Source organism: Petromyzon marinus, chromosome 50 (assembly GCF_048934315.1).
Source record: "Petromyzon marinus isolate PM22_M1 ecotype Great Lakes invasive population chromosome 50, UKy_Petmar_22M1.pri1.0, whole genome shotgun sequence".
Lineage (NCBI taxonomy): Eukaryota > Metazoa > Chordata > Hyperoartia > Petromyzontiformes > Petromyzontidae > Petromyzon > Petromyzon marinus.
In genome coordinates this window covers 2,626,784-2,647,182 of record NC_133716.1, presented here as the reverse complement: position 1 = coordinate 2,647,182, position 20,399 = coordinate 2,626,784, and the positions used below count along the sequence as shown (strand labels likewise).

The 20,399-nt window shown below is 46.4% G+C and overlaps 1 protein-coding gene across 1 annotated transcript; it reads left to right on the top strand.

Moving 5' to 3' along the window:
* Nucleotides 1-6,772: 6,772 nt before the first annotated feature.
* On the top strand, nucleotides 6,773-15,960 carry MORN5 (MORN repeat containing 5). The gene is made up of 5 exons (XM_076074755.1): nucleotides 6,773-6,891; nucleotides 8,349-8,496; nucleotides 9,521-9,632; nucleotides 11,927-12,058; nucleotides 14,916-15,960. The coding sequence occupies exons 1-5, from the start codon at nucleotides 6,845-6,847 to the stop codon at nucleotides 14,999-15,001; spliced, it is 525 nt and encodes a 174-aa protein (XP_075930870.1). The 5' UTR covers nucleotides 6,773-6,844; the 3' UTR covers nucleotides 15,002-15,960.
* Nucleotides 15,961-20,399: the final 4,439 nt, after the last annotated feature.

Here is a 20,399-nt window from a genome sequence, read left to right as displayed (position 1 = left end):
CACTCGCGATGTATAGGTGATGCCTTGTCCTTCGCGGCGTACTGATTGACGTGTTATGAACGCTGCTTGGCCCCGAGCCAGTCCCAGCCAATCACCGTCCGGTGCTGGCTCGGCTCGACAAAATCGCCAGTCGGGGGGGGGTTGAGGGCGGGGGGAAACATCGCGTGGTGCTGCGAGGGGCTTCGCGCTGGCTTGGCTCGGGTGTGCCAGTGGAAAAAAGGGGGATGTTCAAGCGAATCACCGTTCTATTACTAAATTATAAACTTTTTATTTCACTATGTAAGGCCCCACTGAGCTATATAGCTCTTTTTTCAGAAGCGACCTGGCTATCACAAATTATAGCTCAACGAAGTGGCAATGTATATCAGTCAAATACTCTAAAGGCGTGTTGATCCTAAATGTGGAATCAAAAACCAGAGGACCCGGACAAAAATCCACGCGACCACGGGCAGAGAGACATGCAAACTCCAAATATACAGGCGTCAGGGTCGGGATCAAACCCACGACCTGCATACCAGGCGAGGTAGTTAACATCTCGCCACCGTGCAGATAGCCTGGCACAAGCGCCGTGGTAACGTCGCCGCCACTTAGTGGGGAACGACGGTTGCTGTCAAAACATACCGACTGACATAACACATAAACAGGTCCCTGCAGGGTGGGCTGGTAGGACAAGTCTCTGCGCTGTCTATTGCTGATTTTACATCCAACAGCACGAGATTTCACTTCGTTAAAGTATTGAAAGGGGACGGACGGACGGACACATTAATCTATTGCAGGCTGGTACACTCAGTTTACAACTTCGTTCCTACCAGTATAAACACTTCCTTAGCCCCACCGTTGGCCCTGCTGGGCCACCAAAGTCTTATGAAGCCGGCGGCGCATCACGGTTTAGTTGCAGCTCGGTTTATGCTAATAGCCAGTAGAAAACCGGCCGTGCCGTGACAGCCCCACGCTGGCTCGGCTCGGATGTTCCAGTGGAAAGGTCGCTAAAATAGTCCGCGTGTCCTGAATCGGGCAGCACAAGTATTGAGCATCGTCACGAAGACATTTTTACTTGAGTTGAATCCCCGACATGTAAATTGCATATCGTGGTCTAGATGGCTGAAATGGGGAGAGATGACTGGTGTGGTGTGCGATAAGAGGGTCTCCTCCCCCCTAATGAACAGCCACACCCGACTCTGTGCCTCCTCCAGTGGCTGCCGGAGGGCGTGGAGGCAAGCACTCGCACATAAACACACACAGACTCGACAAGCAAGGAACAACAATATATATAATACAGGATGCGACGTTACGGGCAATGGTCCTTCTTCATAGCGCATAGGCAGAGAGATGTTAGTGGATAATACTAATAGTTGTTGACCGCACTTATACGCTATGGGACATGATGATAATTAAATAAAAAATGTGTTACTAATGACCGGTTTTTAAATTGGCCTATCAATATTTACCTCATAGCTATTAACATGCAAACCCTTCAATAATTATTAAAGTACTGCTAAGTACACTCATTTATATCTAAAAGCACAATTGTGCTTGTGCACTGCCAACGCAAGCATTACCAACATGTGTCCGATGGACCGACTTGCCCGCGCCATAGCAATGTGGAATGTCCACCACTGTCTCAGGGCTGTCAGCGGGAGATGATCAACCAACGTCAATGTTCACTTGATGAGCAAACCACTTCGACTCTGAGAGAAATGTGCACCGTACTCTTTGGTTCTATTCGGTAAAGTCACGTAGGTAAAAAAAAATAAAACAACAAAAATCACGACGTTTCGGCCACAACACAAGCGGCCTTCATCAGGTGAAGGGACCAGCCTGTCTCGAAGACTGCGCTGGAGTGAAACAGAGCCAAGCTCAGACTGCGACCTTTAAGCTGTGTGAGAGGGATTAAGGTGCCTTGACAAAGGAATTAGCGTAAAAATTAGCATTTGATTGGCGGACTTATCATTATGAAAGGTGTAGCACAGAGGTCGCAGTCTGAGCTTGGCTCTGTTTCACTTCAGCGCAGTCTTCGAGATAGGCTGGTCCCTTCACCTGATGAAGGCCGCTTGTGTTGTGGCCGAAACGTCGTGATTTTTTGTTGTTTTATATTTTTTTACCTACGTGACTTTACCGAATAGAACCAAACAGTATGGATCCTTGCAGTCACGAAAGCTTCAAACCTAGAAATGTGCACCGTGCCAGCAGGTGGCAGTCTTGTTTCGTACGGCTGATGGGATATGCCAGAGCAGGCAGCTCACAATTTCACATTCATGCGGTCAAGCCGGACAACCGCCAAAAAATAGATTTTTGTTGGGTTAGATCGCGTCAAATATAAATGTGTCGTTAAACCCGCCACCACCCGACACGACCAATTAGTAAAGGTTTGCCACGTAAACAAAACGTGCCAATTCGATACTTGTTCAGCACACACCGCTTGTGTGTTGGAGGCTAAATCCACGACATTTACAGGCAAGCGCGTGAGGAGCGGCGGCGCGTATAGCTCTGATGTCTCCCTCGTATTTATGGATCGGGCATTGCGTCATTGTAACGTCGTTATGGTTCCTTCTGGATGACCAACAGTCGCATACTGGAGAGTTTTCAAGTTTCCATTTGTGCATCAGGTATCAGCATCTGCCATGGTTTGTGCAGTGGATGGCATGCGGTTCGGGGTGGACCATGTGCTTCGTGGAAGATCAAAGTCGGGGATCTTCTGCGTTGTGCCTTTCGCAAGGTGGTAGTGTTTTGCAGTAATTGACTTGTGCTCACACACACACAGTCTAAATAGCATTGCATTGCTTTCAAATTGGGTTGGGAAATCGAATTCCAGAACTGGAAAGTTCATATTCATATGGCAAAGACCAGTGATCTATTAATACAACAGGCGATGTTAATCCAGACAGCGCTATGATTACTGTCCCCAGGGAGATGGCAATGATGATGATGATGACAATGATGTGCGTAATGGCCCTTCATTGCATATAAAGATGCCAGGCTTCTCTGGTCAGACCTCTCTGGCCTCTGTGTGTTATGAAGAAGAGCCATTGCCCGAAACGTCGCCTATTAATATACCATACTTTTTCTTTCAAGGCTGTGTTATTAAAAAAATGTGTTGAGTGTTTGCCATTTGCCCCTTTGCACCACTGCCAACCCAGTATCACCAAATCATTTTTTAAGAATGCAATGTCTTCCGCTGGGATGAGAGTGGAGTCCACTATTTTCTCAGATATACAGGCAGTAAAGCCCTTTGCAAACTATATAATAAATAACAATGTACAACTCTTTGTCAATTCAGTGCTGCGTGAGGTTTTCCCCAAGCAATGCAGAGGAGAGTTGGGGGGGGGGGTTATCCAGGAAAGGCACATTGAGTCATATGGCTCTTTTTCAGGAGGGTCTTGCATTGGGGTTTTTTTTTTAAATATGTTTTCAGCCAATTGATGATGAGTTTTGTTTATACGTGTGGGAGGAAACTGGAGCACCTGGAGAAAACCCTCACGTGCGAGGGGGAAACACTCTATCCCCATGCAGATTGGAAACAGATGGCGACTCGTCCAATTGCTGTTACTGCCTTCTCATGGCGGGCCAGGGTATGGCAACCTCGACGTTGAAAAACAATGGAGTTTAAAAACATGTGTGCGATCCACCAATGCTAAATTACAGGCAATGTTACATATCCACCACCACCCGGCTATAAACGAAGTCATATAAAAAAAAATTGACCATCTCGATCCACACTTAATGACCCAGGAAGTGCATGATTACTTGACAATAATAATACACGTGATTTGAGGCTTCCCTGACTGCAGGAATCCATACTCTTTGGTTCTTTCGGTAAAGTCACGTAGGTATACAATTAATTTCTCCTGCTGTGTTTGTCTCACCTGATGACGGTTGCTTGTGTTGCGATCGAATCGTCGTGATCTATTCATTTTCTATCTACGTGACTTTACCGAAAGAACCAAGGAGTGATAACACACGTGTTGTCTGTTTTCCTGAAAACTCCCGTCTTGCACAAAAACGACACACGGCACACCACTGCGCTGCAATGATATCACGCGGATATGTTGCGACGCTGCAAGGTACTATTACTGTACACTGGTGTTATGAGAGCCTGGAGAGAGTGCGGGAGTTGTTGGTTTCCGTTTGTGATGGCGTGTTTTTGTAAAGGAGCTAAACTAACCGTGGAAATGCCCTTGGGACGATCCCTGCTGGCTCGGCGAGCCTGGGAACGCTGGGAAAAACGTGGGACGGGTCTGAAATAAGTGAGAACTGCCTTGTGTGAGAAGTGAAATTGGGGTTGTCACTGGGTCAGCTCCACTGTTTACACTCTTGGCATCGCTGGGGAAAGTAAGAGGACTCTGCACAATCACCAAGTTACTGGGTTAAACCGGGCTAAGGCGAAACGTGGAACGTTCGGCCAACAGTTCCAACCACATGCCAACGTTGGCATGTTTTTTTTTTTTACTGGGAGCGGTCCTTCCCAACCTTTCGCTCGCCGTGTACTCTCTCTAGGGTCCCCACCTTTCCCAACTGGAGATCAGAACCAGGTACCTATATTTAATATTCCTCAGCACGGGGGCTATTGTCAAACCTGTGCAGTTTCCTGCAATACGGTTCAGCACAGTACCGGTACCATCAACTGGGTGCGGACGTTTTGCTCAAAATATCCTCCAGTATTTGGCGTTAACAGGAGGGTGTGGTGGGGGCTTTCATATTTTAACAAGCCAGATTTTATGCTAATTTATTTGAGTACCGTAATTGCATACAGCAGGAAATAGGCTACATTTGTATCACGTTTACACGCGATGTACACGCAAGGCATTTAGTTACACTTAACAACCGGAATAACGATTAACTAAATATCTGCAATTTTAAAATCACACCTAACACACGCGTAACAGCAGACGAGAGGGCTTCATTTCAGCCGAAGCTGTCCGTGGCTGAACTCCAGAAAATACAACCGCCACACCCCACCGTCCCAGAGTCGTGATCGAGGCTTGGGAAATGAATCCCTGACCTGACAAAATACTCGGCACGTGCCACCTGGTTTACACAAGACGCTTCTATGCATTATTAATGCACCTATTGTGCGTAGTAACTGCTACATGTTCAAATCAAGACCACTTTGTAGGGATTTCAACAGTGGGTAGTCCTATAGAGTAGACTCGCCCCTCACCATGGGAACGTGGAATGTTTACCACTGGCTCAGGGCTGTCAAGATGAAATATGAGCAGCAATGCCCCCAGTGATCACGTGAGCAGCAGTCCACTCGGACTGCTTATACTCTGACATCGCCACGGTGGTTAGGAGATGTTAACTACCTCGCCTGTTATAGGTTTGATGCCGACCCTGACGATGCCTGTATATTTCGAGTTTGCGGTGTCTCTCTCCCCGTGGTTGCGTGGATTTTTCTCCGGGTCTTCCGGCTTTTCCCTCCACATATAGAATCAACACGTTTAGAGTACAGGGGAGCCTCTATTTACGACCACTCGACTTACACACTTTTAGAGATACGAACACACCTGTCCATGTGTCAAGTTGCCTGTTCGGGCCGAGAGTCGTAAGTTCAACTGCCGCGCAATAGATGGCGGTGGTGGCATCTACATCTGCAGAACAAGAAAAACCAGTGGCATCTACATCTGCAGAACGTGAAGAACCAGTGGCATCTACATCTGCAGAACATGAAGAACCAGTGGCATCTACATCTGCAGAACGTGAAGAACCAGTGGCATCTACATCTGCAGAACATGAAGAACCAGTGGCATCTACATCTGCACAACGTGAAGAACCAGTGGCATTTACATCTGCAGAACGTGAAGAACCAGTTGTATCTACATCTGCAGAACGTGAAGAACCAGTGGTATCTACATCTACAGAACGTGAAGAACCAGTGGCATCTACATCTGCAGAACGTGAAGAACCAGTGGCATCTACATCTGCAGAACATGAAGAACCAGTGGAATTTACATCTGCAGAACGTGAAGAACCAGTGGCATCTGCATCTACAGAACGTGAAGAACCAGTGGCATCTACATCTGCAAAACGTGAAGAACCAGTGGCATCTACATCTGCAGAACGTGAAGAACCAGTGGCATCTACATCTGCAGAACGTGAAGAACCAGTGGCATCTACATCTGCAGAACATGAAGAACCAGTGGCATTTACATCTGCAGAACGTGAATAACCAGTGGCATCTACATCTGCAGAACGTGAAGAACCAGTGGCATATACATCTGCAGAACGTGAAGAACCAGTGGCATCTACATCTGCAGAACGTGAAGAACCAGTGGCATCTACATCTGCAGTACATGAAGAACTAGTGGCATTTACATCTGCAGAACGTGAAGAACCAGTGGCATCTACATCTGCAGAACGTGAAGAACCAGTGGCATCTACATCTACAGAACGTGAAGAACCAGTGGCATCTACATCTGCAGAACGTGAAAAACCAGTGGCATCTACATCTGCAGAACGTGAAGAACCAGTGGCATCTACATTCACAGGAGATAATACAACTATTAAAGCCATTCCCCGTGTTTGGGAATCACCAGGGGTAAAGTTGAACAAATCGACTTATGGACAGACCTCTGGAACCTAACTCGTTCGTAAGTAGAGGAGTCCTTATACTGTGTCTGCTTACATTTCCGCATGCTAAGTCACGTTGAAGAAGAGCTACATAGCTCCCGTGGGCCTTACCTGATTAAATACAAAATTGTATTGTTAATTTATTTTACGACTGGACTTTGCTTTAACGCTTAAATCAAAAGCTTACGAGTGAACTGATTTTTCAAACGCGCTTTGCGCGCGCGCGCGTCCCACGCGGCCGCCGTAGCGTCCGCAGTTGCCGTGGAAACGGGAAAGCATGGAGATCACTGGGAGCGAATATCGGGGAGACGAGAAGAATGGGCGGTGAGGAGACGCCACGCTCACCACGCTCACCACCCTCACCACCCTCACCACTCCTCACCACTCCTCACCACTCCTCACCACCACCAATCACCACCACCAATCACCACGCTCACCACCACACACTCACCACGCTCACCACTCCTCACCACCACCACTCACCACGCTCACCGCGCGCTCACCACGCTCACCACTCCTCACCACTCCTCACCACCACCACTCACCACGCTCACCACCCTCACCACTCCTCACCACCACCACCAATCACCACGCTCACCACCCTCACCACCACTACTCACCACGCTCACCACCCTCACCACCACTCACCACTCTTCACCACTCACTCACTCACCATACTCACCACCGCTCACCACCACCACCCTCACCACCACACATTCACCACGCTCACCACCCTCACCACCACACACTCACCATGCTCACCACCACTCACCACACTTCACCACTCACTCACCATGCTCACCACCGCTCACCACCACTACCCTCACCACCACCCTCACTACCACCACACACTCACCACGCTCACCACCCTCACCACCACACACTCACCATGCTCACCACCACTCACTCACCACTCCTCAACACTCATTCACCATGCTCACCACCACACGCTCACCACCCTCACCACTACCCTCACCACCACCCTCACCACCAGACACTCACCATGCTCACCACCACTCACTCACCATGCTCACCACCGCTCACCACCACACACTCACCACCCTCACCACCACCACTCACTCACCACGCTCACCACCACTCACTCACCACGCTCACCACCACTCACTCACCACGCTCACCACCACTCACTCACCACGATCACCACGCTCACCACCACACACTCACCATGCTCACCACCGCTCACCACCACACACTCACCACGCTCACCACCACTCACTCACCACGCTCACCATCGTCACAACTCCTCACCACCGCTCATTCACCACGCTCACCACCGCCACAACTGCTCACCGCAACTCGTCACCAAACTGACGACTCCCTTCAACTCCGTCACCACACTAGCCAAACTCGCCACTTACCGTGCTCACCGCTTACCAAAGTCATCACTCACCACACTTACCAACCTGGCTGCCCCCTCACCACGCACGAGTTAAGTAGCAGGTTCGTTGGAGGCAGGACTCACATGTCAGGCGTCATGTGTCAAAAGATTTGTGCCAGGTGTTATGTAACAGAAGACGTGTCAGGTGTCATGTTTGAAAAGTGACGTATCTGGTGTGATATATATATGTGTGGTGTATACAAATGTTACGTATCATATGTCAAGATAAGTGTATGAGCCGTCACGTCCAGGGGTATCGGTACACTATACATGACGGGCGCTGTCCTTGTCTGATATTGGACACCAAGAGCTGACACCCACAACTGACTGCGGGCGCGCGCGTGTTCCGTGTCACCCGAGGCGCATTGCTTTGACCTTTCAGGATGGAGGGCGAGGGCTGCTACACGTTCTGCACAGGGTCGCGCTACGAAGGCACGCTGAAGGATGGTCTCCCCCATGGGCAGGGCACCATGCACTTTCCTGGACGGGGAAAGTATCAGGCCACCTGGGAGAATGGGCGAGTGGTCGAGGTACGGTGGATCCGATTTGAGACCGAAACGGCAGGAGGATTTCCCCGCAGCTCTGGCTGTCGCCTGATGGAGCTGGTTGTAATTACCGGCGGAACGTCACGTTGTACTCGATTAGTAGATGTTGTGGGTTTACTCTCCAACGCACCGGTGTGCTGAACTCGTAACGAATTGGCATGTTTTGTTTACATGACAAACCTTTGCTAATCGGCCGTGTCGGTTGGTGGTGGGTTTCACGACACATTTATATTTCCGCGATCTAACTCAAAAACCTCTATTATGGATAATATTGGTCGTGAAAGCCTACTTGTTAAGCAGATCCGATTAGTATTGCAACCTTTTGCACTGCAGGCCAACCCCCCAGATGTAATTCTCACGTGAGCCTAACACTATGAAAACGCGGTAGCAAACTGCAATTAAGTTCAACACAAATACCACCAGATCTCGGGAAAATCAAATTCTGGCACCCGACACAACAAATTCCAATTCACGGACTGTCCGGGGTCAAAACCCCGAACAGGTGGCAGCCCTAAGGTGTGATTGTGAGACTTTGGTATTCCTGAGCAGACACAAAGTGGCTGTACACTTGCATGCACCACCTTGCATTGTTAGCATTTCAACGTTTTATTTTACTTCTACTGAATTTAACGTGGCGAAGAGCATTAAGCCGCCACCAGTGAGCAGCTTTATCGGGTCAGAATTCGATCAATACATTGGCATGTTGAAATAATAGCTTGATAAAGGTGACAATATTGTGGCCGAACCAACCGGTGTACTGTACTAGTGACGAATTGGCATGTTCTGTTTACATGACAACCCTTACTAGTTGCCTGTGGCGGGTTGTGGTGGGTTTTATCGACACATTTATATATTTACGCGATCTAACCCCAAAACCTATATTATGAATGAATAATTTTATTTGCTCCGAAATTCTGAGTTTTTTTTTTAATGATATATAGTATCAGTCCTGCATTGCCACATTCTGTACTTTTTTAAAGTGTTTGTTTTTTACCATGTGTCTTGCCAGGGGACATACATATTTGCAGATGGTTTGGTGTACGCAGAAGACGGCTGGTCGTACTGCACTGGAGACGATCGCCGCTTCTACACAGAGATCTGCAATGGCCTCAAACCAGCTGGTTTGTCCTCCAAACAAGCACACGTGGTGGCCTGAACTAGAGCGTGCAGTCAGTAGCGGTAGCGTAATGGTGAAAGCACTCCGTTATCATTCCACTGATGTCAGATTATTGATTCCTGGACACGCACACAGTAGTGGTGTTTTTAAAACAAAAAATGTTATTACCAAGCATATCATGATTCTCTCTTGCATTTCACACCGTCAAGAATTGCTACAATACAAAGTGGATGTATACAGCGTCTAAATGCGGCTGTGTTTCAAGTCACCGTCAGAAACTCAGTGCATATTTGTTTTATAGCGAGAAAAACAGTCCTGGGTTTACACGTGAGTCTATGGGTATCTAGGTGAGTCTATAGGTCTTCACGTAAGCGTAGTGTGGATATTTATTTATTTCTATATAAAGACAAATATACAGAAGTAGGAAGAGTAAAAAGGGCTGTCTTGAGCCTGCACTTCTGTAATGAATGGAAAATAGGAGCAGTTTAACACGCAGGCTTTCGCGACCAATATCATCCATAACCTGTAAACCTGTGTTTCTGGACAAATAGAAGCAGTATCGGCACATTGTCCATTCAAATCAAGTGAAATTTTGAGGTATTCCAGCAGGTGGCGATATTTCACTTTGTTGGCCTATACAGAACTATACACGGGGGTCTACAATGTCAAAGTACCACTCACGTTATCAGCAACGTGCGATTGAACACAAATGACATGTAGCGTACTACATTTGAATGCAATTACAATTATTTACATTCTGAAATACAAACTCCGATGGGTCACTTACAACAAATTCCGCAGCATCACAGCCTCCACGGCCTTCACTTTGCGCTCTTGTCCAGAGAGGGGGGTCAGTCAGTGTGCGCACCATCATTCTCTTGACAAACGCTCGCCAAAATTCGCTCCTCCACGCGACGGCCACAACCTGTATCCCGCGTTACATCACGCGTCACTAGCGCAGGTTAACAAACGGCACGCTTAGGTAACTTGAGGGTAACGACACTTTGCAGACACGCTGTCATGTCCAGTGACGGTGGAGCAGAGACAGACTCCGATTCACGAAAGCGACGCGTTCTTCGAAAAAACACGGCGTAAAACGAAATTTCGTTATTCGGAACGGCTTTTCCCATTAATTTAATGTGAAAACCTAGGGGCGTGTTTCGGACAGTCATTCCAACTCGACTCCTAACCTGAAAATACACACCTACGTAACTTTTCACGAGACAACAATAATAAAAAAAAGAACATAAATATTAAAACGATTAAATAATAATTAATTTCAAGCAAATATAATTAACCTTTTCAGGGAACTCGCCAAAACATCTGCATGTTTGAATGACTAGAAGGGTGATGTGGAGGCGCCACTGTTGAACTGCAGGGACACCGTGATGCTGACGCGGATGGATGACGACGCAGCCTCCTGGGTGCTTCTTGTTTGATGATCTCGTGGCGCGTGCCGTGTGAAATTTCGTTCACGCAGCATGTTCTGCTTACGTGACAAACCTTACTAATTGGCCGTGTCGGGTGGTGGCGGGTTTGACGACACATTTATGTTTACGCGATCTAACCCAGAAAACCGCTATTATGGATGATATTGGTCGTGGAAAGCCTACGTGTTACACATACACACAAAAACATGCATTTTAAATACAGGATTTAATGTAAATGACGAATTCATCATCCATGCCGCTGATGAGGCCATCGTTGTCGCCGTTCACCGGAGGTGCGTCACGCAGGGCATGCACCGCCATGAGCTTCCAGCGCTGTAGTGGTCCCGTGCTCGGCATCCACCACTTGAAACTAACTGCCGATTCATGGATTATATGAGAAATAAGTCAATGTAATCGATTAATCATTTGAGCACGAAGCCAATCATGCGCCTTTGGTGGCACCAGCCAACTTCATCTGGGTAATCCCCTCTGTAGAAGCACCTGCGTCCGAGTTGTGGAAGGATCTGTCCGTTCGAGGGTTGGGCTGCCCAGCCATCCACAGAAGAACCCCAACAACAGAAGCATAATCTTATAAGATGGACAGCGACAACTGATTAAGCCCAGGCAGAACGTGTCTCCACTGCGGTGTTCTTCCATATCTCTGTGGTCTCGCTGAGTGGCTTTGGGTCTCCCAGTCCGTTCTAATGTACATCGTATAGGAATGAAAATTATTCTAATGAAAATTATTCTAATCAAAAGTAATGTGCACGGTTCAGTGCGCATACTGTGAGCGCGTGGATAGATTTTGACCGATGAAGCAATACATCGTTGCGTGGCTGTGGGTATGCACACGTGTACGATGTCGCAGGTCGTTCACAGCTGACAAACATCGACCCCCCGAGGGAGATCCCGCCGGGCTGCTACGACTGCGGCGACGGTTTCTATGATCCGGGGACCCGTGTGGTGTCCGACTACAATCACGAGTTCCTCCGCAACGCAGGTGCGATCCTCACGCCTGCCTTCTCTACGCAATAAATTATAGAAACTAAAACTAAACTTTTTTTTTTTATTTTACCAGGCCAGGCCAGCTGAGCTCTCCAGCTGTTTTTCAGAAGCGACCTTGGCCAGAAATGATAGCTCAACGAAGTGGCTTATCACGTGGATATTTATAGTAACCAAACACTCTAGATGCTACTTTCTTTACAATAGATTGTTGTGTTTAGCTTGTTGTCCTTCCCCCCGCACCTCCGATCAGCGCGGTTGGCTCCGTACGGTGCAAACGAAGTTCAGCACACGTACTGTACGCTTACACTGGGTACAGTCTTGTGCTTGCCCTACCACCTCGTCGATTTGTCTCGTCGAGCTTTGCCACATCCGTTGCTCATGAACTATGTTAATGTACCCCTTGGCCGTCCACTTTCGCCTTGTAGTTTTAAACAAGAGGCCTTTGGTCGTCTTTGTGTTGGCCGTTTGGAGCACACGGCCACGGTTGGTTTGTTCGACTGTGACGCTGGAATCGGATCAGCTCTCAGGGGGATATCTTCCGTTCTTATTAATTGCGTTCGTTTAAGTTGCTGGAATTTAGGGTGCACGTCTGCTATGAGGAAGGGTCATTACCCAATACGTCGCCTGTTATGTATTGTTCATGTTAAAGCGGTGTTATTGACGGATCTGTCGAGTTTTATTTTTATTTTTCTGTTCCGTTGTTCATTTTCGAATAGGTTTATTTTCAATCACACTTCACCAACACACACACGGTCGTGTACTTCACCCGGGGCTGAATGTTTTCACGAGAGCCTTGAACGATGCCAATGTAAGAGCACTGCTTTATTGCTGATGGCTTTGGCAGGCTTCGTATCGATTGCAGAGGTGAAAGGCCGATTTGAACCTTCCCCACGCTTGTCCCTGAGCACTCGAGTCTGACTCTGTCACTCCAATGGGATGACATTAAATCCCTTAAAGCCTGACCTCTGTCTCAAGGTGCATTAAACAGTCCTGACCTGTCAATGGCGTTCCGATGAGTGTCAAAACGTTATAAAGGAGATGCGATTTTCTCATGTTAGCCGTGGATTGATAAATGCAAATTTGCACCCAAAGAGGCTGTGGGGCTGTGACGCAGTGTCTGGGATCAATGCGATATTGAATTGGTCAGCCAGCTGGGAGAGTGACCGGAGGCTTGCCTTTATCTCACTTAAACGTTACAAATGAATGGTTTTGCACCCATTGATCTGGTACGTTTAGAACATATGGGAGGTTTAAGTTAACCATCTTGTACAGCTGCAACCTTTTAGGCGTTTTGGCGGTGGCTTGCAGAGCATTCCTTGTTTGGTCATTGTATAATTCACCAGTTGTATGCAGTTGGTTTTCTGTGGGGGTAATTGGCTAAGGGTATTGCATCTCTTCATATAATACATAACACTGGTTACCCAGTCTCATGTCGGTGAGACTGGGTAACCAGTGACTCATTTTACGTCAAAATGTCTTTCGTATCACTATTTACGAACAGCCCAATTATGTGCTTGGTAATTAAGTAGCATGTGGGGTGATAGAACAACATGACAGACACTGGGTGAAGTTTAAAAGTTTAACGGACATAATCAACTTTATTAATATTTTCAAAATCTGCACTTTATAAACCTGTGGGGCGGTGACGTGGGCCAGCAGTAGTGTGTTATCCACTCGTTGCAGAGGTTAGTGGTTCGCACGCGGAAGGCCACCCTGGTTAACACTGCCGGTGTATGAACCACGAATAACGCGCCATCTGCTTTAAAGTGGACGTTAAAGATCACCGGATCTCAACTTGAAACTAGCAGGTCATTGTGTGCTGGGTGTCACGGTCCAAATTTTTCAAATTCGAAAACTTGCCTGAAAATTGCTCAATTGGGATGACACACAGCAGCAATCATCGCCACCCTCCTACTGGCAGACGAATGCCCACCTGCAGGCTAGTCGCTGAGAAACATTGTTCCGCACGAGAACAGCTTGCATTGGCGGTGCCCTTAGAATGTCTGAGATTATTTGTGATGTAACTCACTTAACGCGCATAACTTGCTCCGAGACGCCCCAGGCACTGGAAAACAAACTGTTAAATCTTGACTAAAAGCTTTCGTGACTGCAGGAATTTATATTCTTGGGTATTTCGGTAAAGTCACGTAGATAGGTTCAAAGAAAATAACAAAAAACTACGACGTTTCGTTCGCAACACAAGCAGTCGTCTTCAGGAAAAGGGGGGGGCTAGCTTCCAAGGCAAATTGTTAATAAGGGTTTGAAATGGGCGTAGCCCAAATGTCCCAAGACTATAAGAAAACTTATTATTACTATTATTATCCCTCCCTGCTTGACAAAGACTTTGTTAAAATGTTAATGAGGCTAAACAATGTCTTCCGTGCTATTACATTTGCCCATGGTGAGAAATCCGTGTGGTGTTCCTTGGGCGACTTTATCGCTGCTACGTAATACCCCCCCCCCTCCTTCCCCGTGTGGGTGTTTAACTTAATAGCGTTGTGTGCCCTTCACATCGGCTTGCCACCCTGCACAATCAGCATGGGCGCAACACGTGTCAGATTGGCATCCTCAGAACTATTCTAACGCTTTCAAAAAAAAACCTCGCATGATTTGACGCGATTGTCCCAAACACAACCGTCTGCCAGGGCTATACGATCCTGAAGTACAAAACTTTGAACCACGTGAGCTTTGTCCATTGTTTTTCGCGCTTCAAAGGGACGCCAATGCAAGCTGTGCGCGTGCTGCACGGGGCTGCTGTGCTCGAGCAACTTGTGTCACGTGGAACATACTGAGCGTGCCCCTAATAATAAGTTGCCGTTTGCTGTTGTTGTTGTTGTTGATTTGTTTTCAAGACGACGATGAGCACGACTGGATTGTGCGGAACTGCCGGAAGGGTTGGGATGAGAACGTGGGAGTGCGCATCGTAGATGAGCAGTAGCTTGCGGTCGAGCACGTGTGCAGTCCGCTTGGCGTCTCTCGGGACATCTCGCCGCCGACAAACGACGTGGCTGGATCGAAGAGGTTATTTCCAACGATGATCGTACTTGGAATAAAGCCCGTGACTACACCACAAACCTTGAACAAGCTACGGCTCCCACAAGCCAGCCAGAAATCCCATCATCTGGAGAGGAAAAAGAACGCAGTGCAAAATAAAAGTCAAGACAGAGAACCAGATTCAGATCTTGACAAAACAGTTCAAACACATAAGCCCGGTAGACTGGCCTTGTTGTTTAGTGATTGAATCGTTGGAGCACTTTTACAAAAGATCGGTCAGAGAGGAACATTCGCCAACACGTGAATCTGGCGCACATCGTCAATATATCCTAAGAAGTGAAACGTGCTTAATACACGTGAAAAAAATCCACAATAATTATCATTATTATAATAATTGACTACATTTGGTATTCGCACCATGCTTATAGTGTAGGGCTTTCACGAAGTTGCCCTGCATAACAGACATCGTGTGCAGTAGTTTCACAGTTAGGAGCAGTGTTCCTGTGTGTAATCCCACTTGATTGATTTGCAGGTAATGTCTTTAGCTCGGCAAATTTGGACCCATGACTCCGGCACACAAAAGCCTACTCTTTCCGAATAAGGTCACAGGATCTTTGACGCCCACTCTTAAGCAGACGGCACATGTGCCACGGTTAATACACCTTCAGTCTGACCCAAGGCCATCTGCCGCATTCGAACCACGAACATCTGAAGCAAGCAACAAACAGGCTACTGCTGGGTTATGTCACCACCCCGAAGAGACGTATAATCCACCTTGTTTCCCTTCATCGTTCTGTGACAGTTCCCGCGTGTAAAGCAAGTGTGTGTGTGTGTTTTTCTAATGGGCTTCGGTGTGCGGTTAACTTCAGAACCGGGTGAATAAATGGACAAGGCTGAAACCTGCATGCCGTCTCAATTTGCTTCACTGTGCACACACACTGCTCTTCTGATGCACATACAACACAACAATACGCGCGGTCGTTATTGAGTAAACAAAGATTTCTGCCGACACCCCCCAGTCAAAGTTCATCCTCGCTCCATCCCTAGCCCAGCCGATGGTGTTTGTAATTGACTTAATAAGACCCCTCTGCCAGTTATTCCTTCCCTACGGGATTAATCTCAGGCTGGAAGGGATGTTATTGTATGGGAGCGCTGGGAATAACAGTGGCAATAGGATGACAATCCTTTCAAGAAATTTTCTCATGATCCACAATTCGAATCAATCCGACTGCTGGATGAAGGTCTCCCTCCCCATGCCCGTGTTGGTCGTGGGGGGGGTTGATTTACCATACTTCACCACGCTGGTCAGTGCAGGTTGGTGATGGGGTGATGCTGACCCTGTGCAGATATCGCTCACCTTCGATGGCAGTTGACGTTCAGGTCATAGCACATTGCGCTCATCACTGCCCGACCAATTTGGAGTGTAATTGGTTTTAAAACCAAAATATGCACGGTTGAATTGATGTATTTATTAAATGTTTGTTATTACGATCTCCATTGTAATAAATGTGAGAACATTACACGGTGTTACATCGCTATGCAATGCTGTTATAAACGCTGCTCAGACGATTGATTTCGATGCAATGTGGTGCATAGTTTAATTGATTTCACAACTGTTTTTGGCATTCACGTATAATGACAGGTTCTGCAAGCGTCCGAGTAATTGCCGTTTGTCAAGGCATACTACCTTCGCACTCTTTAAAATGTAATTTGTGAATCAAATGAGGGGGTAGCCGAGAAAATGACATAACCAGCCGCCGGATAATTACACCTCAACCCGGCGTAAATTGTCACGTTTAAAATATTTCCTCCCGTTCACAAAGCGGGGAGGTGGGGGATGATTTAAACGTTAAATGTAATTTTCTTAATCACCGTTGTTGGCGCGTTTGCAAAGCAAAAGTTCGCGCGGCTGTGATCGGTGGTCTAAAATCTTTTTGGCTTTTGCTTATCAGGAAACTGAGCGCCTTCGCTCCGTGACCTGCGTCGCGCAAAAAAAAATACGCAACAGCGGTAAAGGCCCCCCCCCCCCACCCCCGTGACTGGCTTGTTGGGCCAATGCAGCGAACGGACACGATCGCTGCGAAGCCACCCGCGCGTGTCCTTGAGCGCGAGGAGCGACTTATTTTACTTCGTTACAAACCGACGATTACCTTGTGGAAAATAGGCGCGCATTTGTCCCCGTGAAATACTGTTGGGGTGAGGGTGGAATGCTTCGGCGATGTGGGATCCTAGGATGGAATGCGCATTATCCGTTTGAATTGTTATTATTTAACACGTAGGCTTTCGCGACCAATATTATTCATAATAAAGGTTTTTGGGTTAGATCGCGTTTATTTATAAATGTGTCGTAACCCTCCACCACCCGACACGGCCAATCAGCAAAAAAGTGTCACGTTGACAAAAGACAAATAATTCACTACTTCAGCCCACCGGTGTGTTGAAGAGTTAATCCACATTTACATATTATTATTACTGCGTTTTGGCTGCATTGATCTTTGTATATGGATGTTTTCTGTCAATGAGTATTTTACACGCGTGACATCAGCATTCAAAAATAAGAATATTTATTTATACACGGGGTCAGAACGTTACAGCAACAAACAATCCAAAAACACGATAGGAGTGCAAAGTACAAGAAGGGTAAACATCACCCAAACACAAACAAATACAACAACTAAACCATCCCCATCCTACCAGACAAAGCACACTGAGGTATGAACTTATTTTTTCAAAAGCGACCTACCTGGCCACAAATGATAGCTCAACAAAGCGGCTTATCATTTAGACATTTATAGCAGCCAAAATAATCTAAATGTCTATAACATAATCTAAATAGACATTGTCACCTCTGCTTGAAGCAATGCTGGCGGACTGCTTAATGTTCACAGGCAAGGGATATTTTGTGTAACCAATGGGTCCTAGTTCGACACCAAACTATAATGCCAAATAATCGTTAATCGTCAGGTTCTTTTGTGTTGTGTTCTATAGTTTTACCCAAAACTGTGTAGAATGATTGGCTTTCCAGACCAATATTACCAAGCAGCATTTGTTTAACCAAGCGAATGCAAAAACAGTATAAGAGTAGGTTTGATCCTTTCTGGCAATAAAACAGGTGTTAAGATGTTCAAACACCAAACAGAAACCTTTTGCAAGGAGTCATGTCTGTATTAACCCCACATATACTTGCGGTGAACATGCAAACAAAAAAATGATCTGGTAGTATATGATGCATTGTCTTTGAAACTGGTCTACACCAGAGACAAAATTCTTTAGGGCCTAGTCTCAATCAGTCTTAGACCAGAGGACGCCAAAAGTCGAACAGCACAAAGACAATGCACTAGCAGGACATTTACAGTGAGGGAAAAAAGTATTTGATCCCCTGCTGATTTTGTACGTTTGCCCACTGACAAAGAAATGATCAGTCTATAATTTTAATGGTAGGTTTATTTGAACAGTGAGAGAGAATAACAACAACAAAATCCAGAAAAACACATGTCAAAAATGTTATAAATTGATTTGCATTTTAATGAGAGAAATAAGTATTTGACCCCCTCTCACTCAGAAAGATTTCTGGCTCCCAGGTGTCTTTTATACACGTAACGAGCTGAGATTAGGAGCACACTCTTAAAGGGAGTGCTCCTAATCTCAGCTTGTCTGTATAAAAGACACCTGTCCACAGAAGCAATCAATCAGATTCCAAACTCTCCACCATGGCCAATACCAAAGAGCTCTCCAAGGATGTCAGGGACAAGATTGTAGACCTACACAAGGCTGGAATGGGCTACAAGACCATTGCCAAGCAGCTTGGTGAGAAGGTGACAACAGTTGGTGCTATTATTCGCAAATGGAAGAAACACAAAATAACCGTCAATCTCCCTCGGCCTGGGGCTCCATGCAAGATCTCACCTCGTGGAGTTGCAATGATCATAAGAACGGTGAGGAATCAGCCCAGAACTACACGGGAGGATCTTGTCAATGATCTCAAGGCAGCTGGGACCATAGTCACCAAGAAAACAATTGGTAACACACTACGCCGTGAAGGACTGAAATCCTGCAGCGCCCTGAAGGTCCCCCTGCTCAAGAAAGCACTACTACATGACCGTCTGAAGTTTGCCAATGAACATCTGAATGGTTCAGAGGACAACTGGGTGAAAGTGTTGTAGTCAGATGAGACCAAAATGGAGCTCTTTGGCATCAACTCAACTCGCCGTTTTTGGAGGAGGAATGCTGCCTATGACCCCAAGAATACCATCCCCACCGTCAAACATGGACGTGGAAACATTATGCTTTGGGGGTGTTTTTTCTAAGGGGACAGGACAACTTCACCGCATCAAAGCGACGATGGACGGGGCCATGTACCGTCAAATCTTGGGTGAGAACCTCCTTCCCTCAGCCAGGGCATTTAAAATGGGTCGTGGATGGGTATTCCAGCATGACAATGACTCAAAACACACGGCCAAGGCAACAAAGGAATGGCTCAAGAAGAAGCACATTAAGGTCCTGGAGTGGCCTAGCCAGTCTCCAGACCTTAATCCCATAAAAAAATCTATGGAGCTGAAGGTTCGAGTTGCCAAACGTCAGCCTCGAAACCTTAATGACTTGGAGAAGATCTGCAAAGAGGAGTGGGACAAAATCCCTCCTGAGATGTGTGCAAACCTGGTGACCAACTACAAGAAACGTCTGACCTCTGTGATTGCCAACAACGGTTTTGCCACCAAGTACTGAGTCATGTTTTGCAGAGGGATCAAATACTTATTTCCCTCATTAAAATGCAAATAATTTATAACATTTTTGACATGCGTTTCTCTGGATTTTTGTTGTTGTTATTCTGTCTCTTACTGTTCAAATAAACCTACCATTAAAATTATAGACTGATCATTTCTTTGTCAGTGGGCAAACGTACAAAATCACCTGGGGATCAAATACTTTTTTCCCTCACTGTATAACTCGGGGTGAACAGCTACAACATGGGACCGTTCTTGCCAGTATCAAAGTATTTGAATAGGTTTCATACCCTTTATGGTAAAACTTAATACTGCAGACATGACTCCTTGCAAATAGGTTTCTGTTTGGTGTTTGAACATCTTAACACCTATTCTTGGTTCTTTCGGTAAAGTCACGTAGAAGGGAAACAATAAAATAATAAAATAATAATAAAAATATTAAACAATAACATTATCACGACGTTTCGACTGCAACACAAGCAATCATCATCAGGTGTGAAAACCACAGCAAGAAATTTAGAAAAAGTGGCGGTTATTTTTAACGTTATTATTCAATGTTAAAAATAACCGCCACTTTTTTAAAATTTTCTTGCTGTGGTTTTCACACCTGATGATCAT